The sequence below is a fragment of the Myotis myotis genome, unplaced genomic scaffold (genome assembly GCF_014108235.1).
Source record: "Myotis myotis isolate mMyoMyo1 unplaced genomic scaffold, mMyoMyo1.p scaffold_m19_p_4, whole genome shotgun sequence".
NCBI lineage: Eukaryota > Metazoa > Chordata > Mammalia > Chiroptera > Vespertilionidae > Myotis > Myotis myotis.
The window spans coordinates 111,219,447-111,235,579 of record NW_023416346.1 but is presented as its reverse complement, the minus strand read 5'-3'; the positions used below and the strand labels follow the sequence as shown (position 1 = coordinate 111,235,579).

At 40.0% G+C, this 16,133-nt stretch overlaps 1 protein-coding gene across 3 annotated transcripts in view; it reads right to left on the bottom strand.

Annotated features, from left to right (window-relative positions):
* Positions 1 to 16,133, bottom strand: part of DMD (dystrophin) — a 1,824,373-nt gene that overhangs the window by 99,784 nt on the left and 1,708,456 nt on the right. For all 3 annotated transcript variants that reach the window (XM_036304100.1, XM_036304097.1, XM_036304099.1), the window contains 2 exons: positions 3,237 to 3,438; positions 949 to 1,034 (listed from right to left, as the gene is read on the bottom strand). In XM_036304100.1, coding sequence (XP_036159993.1) covers positions 949 to 1,034; positions 3,237 to 3,438 — 288 coding nt within the window. The remainder of the gene's footprint in view (positions 1 to 948; positions 1,035 to 3,236; positions 3,439 to 16,133) is intronic.

Below are 16,133 nucleotides of genomic sequence, written 5' to 3'. Positions count from 1 at the left end.
TTCAGTTATTTTCTCCTAAAAGGATGAGAAAACTTAAGTGGAAACTACATAAAAGTGAGAGCTTGAAAGGCCTGTGTATTTTTTGGCTTACTCCTAGGGGGGAAATGAGCAGTAGGACACAGAGTGGCTTTGGGGGAATTTAATCTCTTTTATCTCCTGCCTGTCCTTAAACTCAGCACATCTCCTCATCCCTGAGAGGCTAGGCCTTAGGGGAAAAGAGAAAAGACAAAATAGATGAGGTTTCTTTAATATTCCTACTGAAAACATTTCTTACAAGCATTTAAAGGGGAAAACACATATGGTCCTTCACAATGGGAATGAATGGTTGCTTAGTCATCTCAACCATCACTCCTCTAGTGTTTGCTTTTAATTTGGATTGACAGATTTTTAGCAGAAAAACCCAATGGCTAATCAGTAGGACATTCTATAAGGTGATATTTACCCTATAAAAAGTGGCAAGCTATCTGTCAAATAATAAAACGTTAAGTCACATCACAGAATTGGCTATGTCAGTATACCTTGCAGTAAGATGATTATAAAATAAACAATGCTTCTTAAACATGAATGCCAGGCAGTAGTCTTTAAATAAGAATCCAAATACTAGGCAAGAGCATGGATTAACCTTTCACATTTATTTTCCTGATTATACAAAGGGGTTAGGGAATCAGGTTTTATCCCCTAGGAACACGTGTTTTATTCAGACATAGTCAACGTAATGCAAAATAATACTTGGACTGGAGAAGATAATCCTCATTCTCTATTTAAATACCTGCAAGCTAATGTTTGACAGGGAACAGCACAAACCACCTTTTATGACATTCTAAAAGCAGTTTTCCATCTTACACAAAGAACTTGCTGTCAAATAAGAACATATGTCATTCCCCATCTAGAACTGAGGCAATAAGCCAATATTACTAAAAGAATACAGAGTTAATATGCATGACTTACATCTGTACTTGTCTTCCAAGTGTGCTTTACACAGAGAAATGATGCCTGTTTTAAAAGACAGGACCCGGATCCTCCCCGTTCGTCCCCTATTATAAATAATCAAATCAGAAAACAATTATTGATTTTTTACTAGATGGTAAACACTTTTCAGCTAAGAAAAAAAATTCATTGGATACGGGAACTCAATTGACCACTGTTTTATTAAGATTAAGAATTTTTCTGAGTTCATTATCTATTTGGAGATGACTTAAAATGTGATGGAAATTTGAACAACTCGAACAATGAGTATATACCAAGTATTGAATTCTTAAAAGCCCTTACTTGAATTGTAAGAGTGGCTCTACATAAAAGAGGAAAAATATCCTTCTAGTCATCCATGGAGAGGCACCTGGGTTTAAGTCGGTAAGTGGATGAATTACTATTATGCACTAAGCTACTTTGGTTATTGAAGCCCAAGAAAAATTACCAGCAACTCGCTACTCTGCTCTCTTCAAAACTCTTTCAGACTTTCATTACACTGTCCGTATTCAGAAGAAAATTAACCACTTCAGGCCATATGACACATAATATGAAATATGAACGTTTATCTCCACAAGAAAAATATGGTATGCTATTAGCTTCAAATATATGATCTTAAAGAGCAATTTTAAAATAACCTATGCATATATATATATATATATATATATATACACTTTGCGTTTGCATATAAAACTGAAATAAAGCATTCCACTTGACACATTTATTAAGTTCATTAAATCCATGGGAAAAATTTTAAATAATAAAAAGTTTTTCATTTTGTGAAAAATGTCTTTCAATAATTTTCAGCTTTTGTTATGGAAAACAACTGAACATTAGATATTGGTTTTCAAAAAGTAGACTAATTCTTAATTTAGCACTTTGAAATTACAAAGGATAGGTCCCAGTTGTGGGTTATTTTTGGTGAACAATATGCTCAACTTTCAACTGATACAATTTACTAAATCTCTTAGTCAAACAGAAATCCTGGATTCTAATGCATTAACAACATTACTATTGTTGGAAGATTTTCTTATCATTTTCTACTCTTTAGAAAAGGCAAATCAAAGTTTAACAAATAAACTTAGTACAGTAACTCAGGTCTTCAAGGAAATAAACTGTACTCAAAAAATTTTCAGGCAGGTAGAAATAAAGTTATATATTCAGAATCCATTCACATGTCATCTCCAGAGAAAACGGTGCTAAAATACATCTGAGAAGACCTAAATACAAACCCTTATCAAAGCAAATGTAAGGGTAATCCACAATTACAGGCATGGTAGATACCGATTAGATTTCAATAGCCAGGTGATCTTAGAATTTAAAAAGTAATACCTTATAAAAAATAACAAAGAAAAAAAGCGTATACATTTTAATCCAGGAGGTGTTGGAAATCCACCACAAAGGCAAAAGGCAAAATAGTTGATATGCAACTCCTTTTCAAAAACCCTCCCAGATTTCCAAATGGGGAGATGTTCTTTCTGACATGTGAAATGAGGCATGTAATAATCCTGATGTCTAAGAATTCACTCAAAATTAAGACCAAGTCCTTCTGCTACCTTCCTCAACTGTCTTCATTAAGCTCAAGACAAAAATTCCAACTGGGGATCTCTCCTGTGTGCAATCCCAAAGAAATAAACGAGTGCTATCTAAGGAGTGATGAATGGAGGTCCCATTGAAACATTTCTATTTCTCTCTCTCTCTCTCTCTCTCTCTCTCTCTCTCTCTCTCTCTCTCTCTCTCAATTCAAAACTTCCTTCGTTTGAGGAGCTGAGTTTGCTGAATTAAGGGCTTGTTTTCATTTTCTTTGGCTTATCAACTCATCTCTTGCAAAAAATCTCCTGAGTATTTGGATCTGGTGACAGGTTCGGCAGCATCTCCAGGAACACATCTGCCAGTGAGAGGAAGCCACCCCCAAAGTAGATGGGGGGGGGACTCAAAACACACAGCCAACAAAGGGAAAGGACCAATGGCTACATGTGGAGTCATTGAAAAAAATTCGTATCTCAGGGTTTTGTTTGTTTTCTAATCTGAGAACAATCAATGTCCTAGCTCTTACCTCCTAGCTTGTCAAGACAAAATAGTTTCGGTTCCAATAAATGCAAAAATGATTTCTCACAGGGACAGCATTAGGTCACACAGCTTCATGAAACTTTCAACCTGAGGACCATATTTCTAGACTGGGGTCCTATTGTGCTGCTAATTAAACCGGCACCATTCTGCCCACTAAGCCTCCTGTGACAGAGTCTGAAAGACAAGCTTGCCATACGTACGTGTCATAAACATTCAGCAGCCAATTGAGACACATATCCACGCAGAGAGGGACGTTGACCAGATTGTTGTGCTCTTGCTCCAGGCGGTCATAAATAGTAGTCAAACAATTAATGATCTGCAGGATGTCCATGGGCTGGTCATTTTGCTTGAGGTTGTGCTGATCCAAGGCATCACATGCGGCTGACAGGCTCAAGAGATCCACTGCAAAAGCCACAGAAAATCACAAGCGATTCAAGGGGGGAACAATCCTCCTTTCACTATTTTTTCTTTTCCTCGGAGAATCTGGTAGAGATGTCTCGTACCCCTTAGTGAACACCTAATCCGAACTCTACGCTCTTTTATGTATTTATTTGTTATTTTTCAATTACGGTTGACATTCAATATCATGTTGTATTAGTTTCAAGTATACAGACTTAGTGGTTAGACAATCATATACTCTACAAAGTGGTTCCCTGATATTTCAAGTATCCACCTGGTCCCATACATACTTCAAACCCTACCCTCTTTTATTATTTTTTAATTATATTTTTATTAATTTCAAAGAGGAAGGGAGAGGGAGAAAAAGATAGAAAAATCAATGATGAGAGAGAATCACTGATCAGCTGCCTCCTGCACGTCAAGCTTGCAATCCGGGCATGTGCCCTGACCAGGAATCGAACCATAACCTCCTGGTTCATAGGCTGACACTCAACCACTGAGCCACGCTGGCCGGGCAAACTCTACCCTCTTTTAAAGTGTTTTGTTTTCATCCTTCAGCTCTAAGTTTGCCGACTTTGATGAGCATTCAGGATCTGAGGTTGTTCTCACATGTCACTGGCATTGACTAGATGAAGATGTGAGCAAAGACAGTTCCCATTTTTAAAGTACTGGGGAATATTTGAGAGTTGAGGGGGCCTATCGAGTTCTACATAAACCAAGTCATTTTCAAATGAATAAGGGGAAAAAAACTATTTTACTAGAGATTTTGAAAGAATTCCTGACCATATTTTCTTGTATTAGTATTAGAGAAGGACAGTTTGATTAATCTGTATGGTTAGGGTTGTGTGAACTCTATTTCCAGTTATGCATTTATAATTATTAAGCACTTTTCTCCTTAAAATATTAGTCACCTCACAATCTTTCTGCTACCTTAATATTAGTTGAAAAAAAATAACTTCACTAAAATTTTCCATGGGCAAACTAAAGTAACTGCACAATCCATCCAAGCGATTTCTTCTTTCACCTTCAGATTGTATTTTACATTGTACTTTTCAAATCATCTAAGAACTTTGAGTGGTGGGGCGGGGAAGAGGGACAGGGGCGGGGGTTCCCTTGATGTGTGGTAGTATTTATTCATATGCTGGAAGACAAAAATTTAACAGAAGTGAAATCTCAACCTTGTCCAACATCAGCATATTGCATGCTTTATTCCCAAGTACACGAAAAGATGCTTTTTTTTTCTAAAGCAGGCTTATTAGGCAAATTGGAAATGCAACAACATGCTTTTATAACACCTTATACACCTAAGCTCTGGTCTGAATTCTCAGTCCTTTGAGAGAAAGAATCAATGGTAATTAAGTAAATTTCTCACGCATCTGGGGGGGGGGGGAGGAAGCAATACAATGATAAATGTTACTGCTGCTAAACACCGGCCAACCCAGTCTGTAAACACTTGCCCAAAACTAAGCAGATGTAAATTTAAGGCTTTACTGTATTTCACCAGCTATTTGTGACTGGTTCTAAGTAAATGTTAAGGAAAAAACAAAATAGTGGTTAATATCCTATATAGGTTAATACCTATGTAGTACATAAGTTTTCACTTTAAAAAAAGGAAAATAGTAACTTTTGAAGTTTCCCTAGAAACATGACCTGGTGGTGGGAGTAGGAGGGTTTTTTTTTCCTTTGTTTTTCATCCCGGGGAGCAAAGCTCTGTGATTTCTTGTACCAATTTCCCTAAAAGGCCCTGGATGAGCACTCATCCTATCAAGGCAAAGGCCGCTGGGGAGGAGAAAATTTTTTCTGTACCCTTCTAAGTTCTTCTGGCTAGTCTAAGAATTAAATTCATATGAAACAGATTAACAGGAGGAAAAAAAGATATTTAATCTTGTGTAAATGGGGAATCCACATAAACATGAAAATTCCAAAGATAGTAAGGAAAAATGAGGTATAATTGTCATTCTGGAGTCTGGACTAAGGAGAAGGAGGTAGAGGTTTGGAACTTCAGGGGGAAGTGAGGCAATTCACAGGAAGATAAAAAGAGTTAATGTTTAGTAAAAACATGTTTGCTGGGCCATACAGAAACTATGGGACACAGAGAGGACTTTGATCGAATGGGCCTTGCTAGGTTCCTCCCTATCACACCTACTTCATATTAAACTAATAGCTCCCTGCCTGGAGCAAATCTATCTAAATTCTTTTAGGCAGTTAGAGGCAAGGTCAAAGGTTCTCCCTGAGTCTGTGTTTTCAACGCAAAGTATTCCACGTGACAAAGAGACACATTTTGGGGTGGAGAGTTTTGCTACTCTACAGGCCCCCCCTCCTTTTGCTTAAAAATACTTTCAAGATAATGACCTCTTTACACGGAAGCTGAGACTTTGCTTAAAGTGGCAGAAAGGAACATAACTTGATTTGAGAGGAAGGCAGGTAGGAAAAAGAATGAAGAATTTTAAAAATAACAATGCAAGCACGAAGGAGGACACAAGGATGCAAAGGCGGAGTGGGGACTACATGGGAGACTGGAGAGAGGTGTAGAGAAAAAATAACTCAAATTTTCATTTTCTCTTCTATGGGCACAGTTTCAGGGGCAGGTAGTGAGAGCACTTAGAAATTCAGCCCACCATTTCCATTAGTGGAAGAGAGGAATAGATTTCTTCTAAACACCAACATTCCTAAGATGTTTCTTTATACATTGAAGGAAGCTAGGGGAGGTTTGAAGTTTATTATTTTCTTTTGTTACTCTGCCTTAATCGTAATAAATATTTTGCTTTATACCTAAGGACATAAGAACCAACAAGTGAGAATTTTTAGACTCACTTTTGTATTGAGTCTAATTTACCATTGTGATGGAAACATACACACTGACAGCAAAATTGCATGAATTTCTTTTTATCGGGTCTACTCTTATCTCTGTACAGGTGAATGGGTAACACACAGAATAGAAAATTTGGAGTATAAATAGCTCTGGAGTGGAGCAAAGAAATTGCTTCGAAATAACAGGAGCAGAAGATGACATAGTTAGGAAAGAAATACTGTGTAGTGTGCTCCGCTAAAACCAGATGTGCTTAAACACAAGTACGATCCATCACAGAACACTGGAAAACACGCTTCCCAAAACAAACATATCAAACAGAATTCCACTTTCATGGAACAATTTTTAAAAGACATCTATTTAGGTATGCATAGCTGGAACTATGGGGTTAAAAGAGGTGAAAAAATCAATAATGATGATTTAATTGCTACACAGATATACACTTAAGTGTCCAAAACGAACATCTTATAGAATATATTAAGATTTTTTTGATGAAACGTTAAAATAATGAAGCTTCAACAAGCAACCAACAGACATAACTTTGTGAAACTATCTTTTTACCTCAACCTAGGAATTTCCACTGGGGGGGGGAATATATATCCTTTAATGTATTCACTAGGGAATATATTTTAAAGCTATATTAAAACCTAAGTATGTTCTAATATACCCTCTCTTTTTTAAATATATTTTTATTGATTTCAAAGTGGAAGGGAGAGGGAGAGGGAGAGGGAGAGAAACATCAATGATAAGAATCACTGGTCAGCTGCCTCCTGCACACCATCTACTGGGGATTGAGCCCACAACCCAGGCATGTGCCCTGACTGGGAATTGAACTGTGACCTCCTGGTTCATAGGTCGATGGTCAACTGAGCCATGCCAGCCGGGCAATTTTTTTTCATCTTTTACAGAATCATTGGCTTTGAGATCTAGAAGGCCCATTTAGAATCATTTTGTAATAGAGAAAATGGAGACTAGAAATAAGAAGACTTGCTGACACCCAGGTTTCCAGATTCCTCATGGAGGTACATACTGAAAAGCAGAAAGGGTGTTGCAGAGGGTGTACTCACAGACTTTACTGAAAAAGAAAACCAGTCTTCATTCCCTACTAGTGATAACAGTAGAAAAAAGAAGCACCAAAAAGTTGGTTAGAATAAGTCCCATGGTGCCAACACAACTCCAAGCTCATCCCACAGGTAAACCTGAATACTCTATGTTAATATAAAATAATCCTGTAACCTAATTAGTGTAGACAAAAAAGGAGGCAGGTTATGATAGGATAACTGCTTTGTTTTGCTGAATTTTTTTGCCCAGAGGAGGCTGTCACACCAACTCACTCTATAGTCAGCTTACACTTCAGGCTAAAGGACTTTCCAAGCAAATGGAATAGTCAATGTACTTTGATGTAGTTATCTGTGCTGTGAGAGTTAATTACACTCTGGCGTGGGCCTGAGATGCTTTGGTGAAAGAGCTACATAATGCAGAAGTGACTTTTTGTGTTGATGTGTAGCCATGGGTTACAGGTTATCACTACTGTTTATTGGTAGCAGTAACACTGGCCATTTTTACCTAGTCTCAGCGAGACCCGTGGAGGCCACTGTGTTTGGGACTGGCTACGTAGAGAAGAATAAGCCCAGGTTACCAGAAGGCAGGAACCCTGTCTAAGACATTTAATATGTGTTCCCTGGTGTCCAAAGTGAAATCATAAGTGGTGGTTCTTGATCCAAGAGAGAAAGTGCATCCTGGTGTGGCCCTTAGAAAGGGAGCACTTGGAGCTTGCACCTGGCCTCTCTGGACCCTATGATGTGGTTGTGATACATATCCTCATTTTAATGCTGTTGGTATATTGTAGCGTTTGCCTGCAATGAATTTTAGGTGGTTTATTAAAATTTTTTTAAATTGATTTCAGAGAGGAAGGGAGAGGGAGAGAAACATCAAAGATAAGAGGGAATCATTGATTGGCTGCCTCCTGCATGTCCCACACTGGGGATCGAGCCTGCAACCTGGGCATGTGCCTTGAAAGGTAATCAAACCATGACCTCCTGGTTCATAGGTTGATGCTCAACCTCTGAGCCACACTGGCCCGGGCTGAACTTTGGGTTTGTAAGCATTGGTTTTTATAAAATATATTTTCATTTTTTAAATATATTTTTATTGAATTCAGAGAGAAAGGGAGAGGGAGAAAGAGATAGAAACATCAATGATGAGAGAGAATCATTGATTGGCTGCCTCCTGCAAGCCCCCTACTGGGGATCGAGCCCACAACCCAGACAAGTGCCCTTGACCAGAATCAAACCTGGGACCTTTCAGTCTGCAGTCCGAAACTCTATCCACTGAGCCAAACCAGTTAGGGCAGTATTGTTATTTGAGTTCTGTGAGTCCTCTTCAGTAATGGAGCCCTAACTGCCACTGCCAGGGCAATTAATGTCAGAAGTGAAACTGTCTAGAAGACCTCCAACTCACTCCTAGCTAAAAACATGGCTAAGACGTTTAAAAAAGAAAAAGATGATTCTGATAAAAGGGATGAAAGTGAACCATTGCTGGTTGCCAAGCTACCTATGGTTTGAAGTAGCACAGGCTTTGAAATTGGTTATTGATAAGACAACTTTCAAGTGGCATATGGAAATGGTAGAATCTGAACTCCAGGAGCTGAACAAAATGGATTAGGAGGACACTGCAAACTGATGGCAATTCAATTCCTTGGATGCATTAGCAAAAGCTCAAATAAGCTCAGAATCTCCTTCCACTCAAATTCGCCCTCTCTGGCCTGCAGGTGGAGTTCCGACCAAAGGAACCTGGGCAACCATCACTTTTGATAAATGGGCTACACCAGTGAGATCAATTACAATTAAAAAGATAATTCAACTGGGGAACTTGTAGGTGTTTCCTACTTGCCCACAATTTTCTTTTTCTTTTTTTATATATTTTTATTGATTTCAGAAAGGAATGGAAAGAGATAGAAACATCAATGATAAGAGAGAATTACTGCTTGGCTGCCTCTTGCACACCCTCTACTGGGGATCGAGTTCCCAACCTGGGCATGTGCCCTGATTGGGAATCGAACCGTGACCTCCTGGTTTATAGGTTGACGCACAACCACTGAGTAACACTGGCTGGGCACAATGTCCTTTTTCAATGTCATATCTAGTAGTCCCTGGACTGAGGCTACAATTAAGAGTCTCAAAGGCTGGTAATTTTCTGAAACAAGATATTACGGCTCTTAGTTGGAACATAGGTGCAAGGATTCTGCAGGGATTGATGGAATAGGTTGCTCCTTTTCGACACCTCGCCTAATTGGGGCTGTCACAAATGTTTTGTTGCCTACAGGACAGGGTTAGCCCCATATTTCTGTACTTATCCAATCTGAACCCCAACCACTGGGAAGAGACTGAAGGAGGAGCCCTGGCATATCTTATCTTCTCATCTTGCTATAAGCTAAATATGGACTAGCCCAGTGGCTGAGCCCAAGGGACATAGTTTGTGTGTGGATTCAAATTTACAAGGAAGTAAAAGGTAAGATTATTGCTGAAGGTAAGCAAGCAACCAAATGGGTATTTAAAAGGAAAAACTGACATAATGTTGGTACCCAGAAAGAGGCTTCAACTAGGAGAATGATATGCTCCCTTAGCGGTGATTCAGACACCCTTTTTAAAGAGCCAAGAAGTGAGGAAGACAGCTGGCCAACCTACTGAACACACTGGAGGAAGTGATGGGAGTTCTGACTGTGACCATGAACTCCGTGGAACAATAGTAAACTGGCTATGTTTTTTAGTTCTTGTTTCTGTTATTAAGGACTCATGTTGGAAAGTACCCTGTGGGAATATTTACCCAGTCATATACCAGTAGACAAAATACTGGTTTATAATAGTCTGAATAAACATTGTGTGGACATTAATTGGAATGATGAAAGTTTAAGAAATGTATTGGGCATACAGTAGAAGGTTTAGAAGCTATATGTCTCATCTGTCATAATATTATGTGTAAAAATATAGCTATGTGCCCCATTGCTATATGAGGAAAGCCTCATATGGCTGGAGGGGACCATTGGGACACCTGAATCACTGAGGAAGAATTAAGTTTAATTTGGTAGCCCTACTTGTTGAAATTGAAAAGCAAGAAATTTAACATGGATGGTTAGAGAAATTTCTGTGGCATACCCACACCAAAGTCTGTTTAGGAGTGACTGCCATTTATATGATGTTAGTCTGGGAGAGTCAACACTTTGCATCTCAAATTCATTTCCTAGTTATAATCAAGATGTTAGCACACAATGGCAACAACATGTCTGGTGGACCAAAGTCCCCCAGAAATAAAGAAACCTTAGGAGAATTAGGAGCTGGGTGAAGACCAGCTGGCCAGGTAGAATTTGCTTTGAATGAGAAAAGATAAACTGGTGGAAAAGACCTCTTAGGACACTGGTTCTCAACCTGTGGGTCGCGACCCCATGGAGGTCAAACGACCCTTTCACGGGGGTCGCCTAAGACCATCGGAAAACACATTTATAATTACATATTGTTTTTGTGATTAATCACTATGCTTTAATTATGTTCAATTTGTAACAATGAAAATACATCCTGCATATCAGATATTTACATTACGATTCATAGCAGTAGCAAAATTACAGTTATGAAGTAGCAACGAAAATAATTTTATGGTTGGGGGTCACCACAACATGAGGAACTATATTAAAGGGCCGTGGCATTAGGAAGGTTGAGAACCACTGTCTTAGGGCAAAGAGAGCACTTTGAGGGCATCCAATTCCAGGAGGAAGGTTAAGGATGGCAAACTTCCTAGAATGACGATCAGGAGAACGGAACCAATGATGACTGGAGAAACCTACAAGGTGCTCCTTAATAGCTTCCGCACCACAACCGAGGGCCAACCATTCCTTCTCTCGTGTGCACCTCATGGCTATTGTACAAGCTTTCAACAGGACTACAGTGCTTTCCCTGGAAAATAGATGTGGACCCCTCTCTTTGGACATCATTATCTGTCAAACAAGATAAGCTTAGATAATTAGTTGGGCTCTGTGCTCAAGATGTTTTGAATTATGAAATAACAGAGACCTGGCCTCAAACCTATCTGAAAAAAATTGTATGCAGTATATGGGAAAAGTCGATTTGGGGGCGGGGGCAGGACAAAATAATCACACTAGCCTCTCAGGCCCCCTTGCTGGGAGGCAGTCTGTGGCTGTGAAGGCATATCCTGCCTTTAATGCTATTGCCCAAGTAAAGCCTTTTCCTGTAAGACTGTAGATTTGTAAGCCATGTTATCATGGGTCCTGTGAGTCTTCTTTAGCAACTGAACCCTGTCTAATGCCACCTTAGTGCGCCCTCAAAGGTGAGGTACATTTACTAAGAAAGGAGCACATTTTTCACCTGGTTTGTCGCGGGGAGGATGTACCTTTATTTAGACAGCTCCAGGCTATCCAAAATCTCTCTACTGTGCGATTTAGCTGCTGAACAGAAGCAAATTGTTCTCTGCTTCTTATTTGCAGGGTATTTGCCACATTTATCAACTGCAGTATATTCGGTCCTATGGTTTAGAGACAGTCCACCACACACGGTTATACTAAACTAAATACACGTACTTTGTATAAATGTATTTTTACTTCTGCTCTTAGAAGTTGGCTGTATTTTTAATTTTAGAAGCCACGCACCTATAACATGTCATCAGAACTACAGAAAGAGAAAGAAAAAAGCTTAGATTATCTTCTTCATAACTTTCAATGGGGAATCTGTGATACAAACCACTTTATGAAATTGTTCTTACCTAGATTTTCTCTTTCTCTCTGCTTTTCTCTCCAGTTTAATTTTCATTCACAAGCATTGAAAAGCAAGATGGAGTCATGTAACTCTAAATTGATTACAAAGTGGGGACATTTATATATAGGGCCGTGATGGTGTTCTTGATTTAAACGGCAAATTCTCTATGGTGGCTAAAACTGTGTTATTCGGGTTTCTGCCATACTGAAGCTCTGATGTGAACTAAAAAAAAAAAAAAAAAAAAAAAAAGACTGCCCGGCCGGTGTGGCTCAGTGGTTGAGTGTCAACCTATGAACCAGAAGGTCATGGTTAGATTCCCAGTCAGGGCACATGCCCAGGTTGTGGGCTTGATGCCCGGTAGGGGACACACAGGAGGCAGTGGATCACTGATTCTCTCTCATCATTGATGTTTCTCTCTCTCTCCCTCTCCTTTCCGCTCTGAAATCAATAAAAATATATTTTTTAAAAATAAGACCAAGTTAATTAATGGCAGGAGCACTGCTTATTTTCTAAGGTGTATGTAATTCAAACTCTTCACTGGCATCAGGAAATCACTAAGATAACATCATTAATTTTCATTAAAGTAAGAGTTAGTAGAAGGGACCTTTGGTAGGAAAAGCTAGCCAGAACTAGTTTTATTTGCCTGTCCCACAAACAATGGCTCTTTATCATGGTTTGCAGGCATAGAAATGACAAAACAGGCCAGAAGAGAAACCCAAGTAAATATAAAATTAAGAGGAAATTCTTCCATCATCTACTGAACAATTAGTTAATATGACTACACGTGTTTTCAATAATAAAAGGATTGGTGAACTCTTCATTCTATATTCATACTATACACGGGACTCTTCCTACCATTCTTGAGAATCCAGTACTTAATTTAAGTAAATACACCCTAATTTTGCTAGACCTAAATCTGTTTCAAATATAAGAAAAATCATTCTCAGAAAGACTAATAATTTCAAATATGTTTAAATGAGAACATTCTCCATTCTACATTCATGGCTTAACTTTACTATAAGGTTATAACCTCAAATGGCTGAATTTTTTAAATAATATCAAAACGCACTCTTTCTCCAAAGTTTATTAGAAAATTTAAAATAAATTGAAATGATAGACGATGAGACAAACATGTGAACAGATTTTTTAACAGGAGAACTAAATAATGCCTAAATCCAAGGTCAAAAGGAACTTTATGAAAAGGGACAGTCTTTCTTTTAAAAAAAATACATATTTTTAATGATTTCAGAGAGGAAAGGAGAGGGAGAGAGAGAAAAAAAACATCAATGATGAGAAAGAATCATTGACTGGCTGCCTCCTGCATGCCCCACACTGGGGATCAAGCACGTGCCCTGACCAGGAATTGAACTGTGACCTCCAGGTTCATAGGTTGATGCTCAACTACTGAGCCACACTGACCAGGCTGAAAAGGGAAAGTCTTTGTAAGATCTTCCAAGTTAGTCCAGAGTCAGCTGAGCATCTTCCAGCAGCCCCAATCTGCAGGGCTGCAGTATCACTCCAGGCATACTCAGCAGTCAGGAGCCCGATGGTTCTGCCCCAGGGTGGGCAGAGGACAACTGCTCAAGAGAAATGAGGATGTGGGCAAAGTGATGTCTGTCAAGTCCATTTGGGTAGAAGAAGCTATGAATTCTGGTGGAACCTGGTAATTAGGAGGTAGAGGGATCAAGAGCCTAACTGCTCAGGGAGGTAGAGGAAGTTAGTGCAGAAATGAATGGAAGGCCAAGAAGCTGTGGTCAGCAAGTAGCATAGCTAAACCATTATTTCAGGACTTGAACAGTTCCAGCTGATTAGGTCCAGGAGCTGACCATTTGAGTAGATGGCAGAGGTGGAGCAGGATGTGAATCTCCATGGAGATGAAATAGGAAGTTAAGGAACTGAGAGGCTACAGTGATGCATGAATTATCCATGCCACTGTTGAAGTCATCCAGATTTGGGGCCAGTACTGGGGAATAGAGAAGGACCGTGAACCCTGACTGCCAAGTCTTTGGGAATGAGGGGGTCTTACCAGGGGGTCTGTGGAGGCCAGCAATAAGATGGTCAAAGAGGGTCACTGGCAAGTGTTTTTATAAATGGAAAACGGAGAACATCCTAAAAGTGGAATTATTTGGAAGGAGAGAGTAGGCTTTTCTTCTGAATTTTGGTCTCTCCAATGCTTAGCAGAAAGCCTACCACAGAGTAGGGTTGAATATGTTTTCATGGAATGGATGCATGACTGAAAATAAATTTAGGTTTTTATTTCTCCAGCTTATAGTCTAAAGTTGTTATCATTTTTCAGCAATATCGCTGCCAAGTTTAAGTGGTTGTAAAGGGCTCTCCAGGCCTAGGATTTCCATAGGGACCTGTTAATGTCCCAGAGCTGGAAAGAGGCAGCTTGGGGTGGGGCGGAGTCAGCAGACTGGATAGAGAAAGCTTTCTGCCTCTTTTACTTTTTCTGTTCCTGTCCCAGAGATACTGCTTTCCACTGATAAAAGGGTAATTATGAATTGGTTATTGTGAAGTGCTATTGTATACTAGAAGCCCAGTGCATGAAATTCGTGCACTCGGGTTGTGGGGGGAACCCTCAGCCTGCCCTCTCACAGTCCGGGAACCCTTGGGGAATGGCCGACTGACAGCTTAGGCCTGTTCCCACCATCTCCACTGTGCTCACCAGCCGTGAGCCCAGCTTCTGAATGAGCAGTACTCCCCCTGTGGGAGCACACTAACCACCAGGGGGCAGCTCCTGCATTGAGCGTCTGCCCCCTGGTGGTCAGTACACGTCCCAGCAACCAGTCGTTCCGCCATCGGGTCGAAACCGGCTCTCTGACATCCTGCAAGGGGTCCTGGATTGCGAGAGGGTGCAGGCCAGGCCAAGAGACCCCACCGGTGCATGATAGGGGCCAGGGAGGGACACGGGAGAGCTCCAGGGTGCTGTCTGGCCCATCTCGCTCAGTCCTGATCTGCCAGACCCCAGCAGCAAGCTAACCTACTGGTCGACTGTCTACCACCTGGTGGTCAGTGCATGTCATAGCGAGCAGTTGAGCAGCCTTAGCATATCATTCGCATACTACGATTTGATTGGTTAAACGGCCAACTGGACACTTAGCATAATAGGCTTTTATTATATAGGTAATATATTCCCAAGAGATCCTTAAAAGTTCAAACTTTGGCTCAGTGGATAGAGTGTCGGCCTGCGGACTGAAGGTGCCCAGGTTCGATTCCGGTCAAGGGCATGTACCTTGGTTGTGGGCACATCCCCAGTAGGGGGTGTGCAGAAGGCAGCTGATTGATGTTTCTCTCTCATCAATGTTTCTAACTCTCTATCCCCCTCCCTTCCTCTCCGTAAAAAAATCAATAAAATGTATTTTTTTAAAAGTTCAAACTTTGGTTTAGATAAGGCAATCTAATATTACTACTGCTAGTACTAAATACCTTTCAATAGGAGGACATAATTCAAGTTTCATAAAGATAATTCTGGATACCAGTGCCACTAGTTGGAAAATAAGATTATCGATATTTTAGTGATTCAATATCAGCAGCAAAGAATGGTGCCAGGAATGATTCTAAACAATATAAAATAGTCTAGGTAAACATTAGGCCAAAGATACTTTTTAAAAATGAACTCTATGTTACAAATGGACTTGTGATAGCGTCTTTTCCCTGTCTCTCCAAATGAAAATACCTCAACAGGCCCTGACTGATGTGGCTCAGTTAGTTGGAGCATCATCCTGTGCCCTGACCAGGGCACATACCCAGGTTGCAGGTTCCATCCCTGGTCAGGGCTTGTATGGGAAGCAACCAATCAATATTTCTCTCTCACATCAATGCCTGTCCCTTCCTCTCTCTTTCCCTCCCTCCCTATCTCTCTAAAATCAATAAAAACATATCCTTGGGTGAGGATTTGAAAAAAAAAGACAGAAAATACCCCAGACCCACTTTTTAAAATTTAATTGTTTATTTTTTTAAACTTATTTTTATTGATTTCAGAGAGGAAGGAAGAAGGAGAGATAGAAACATCAATGATGAGAGAGAATCATTGATCTGCTGCCTCCTGTACACCCCACACTGGGGATGGAGTCCACAACCCAGGCATGTGCCCTGACCGGAAATCGAACCCTGATGTCCTGATT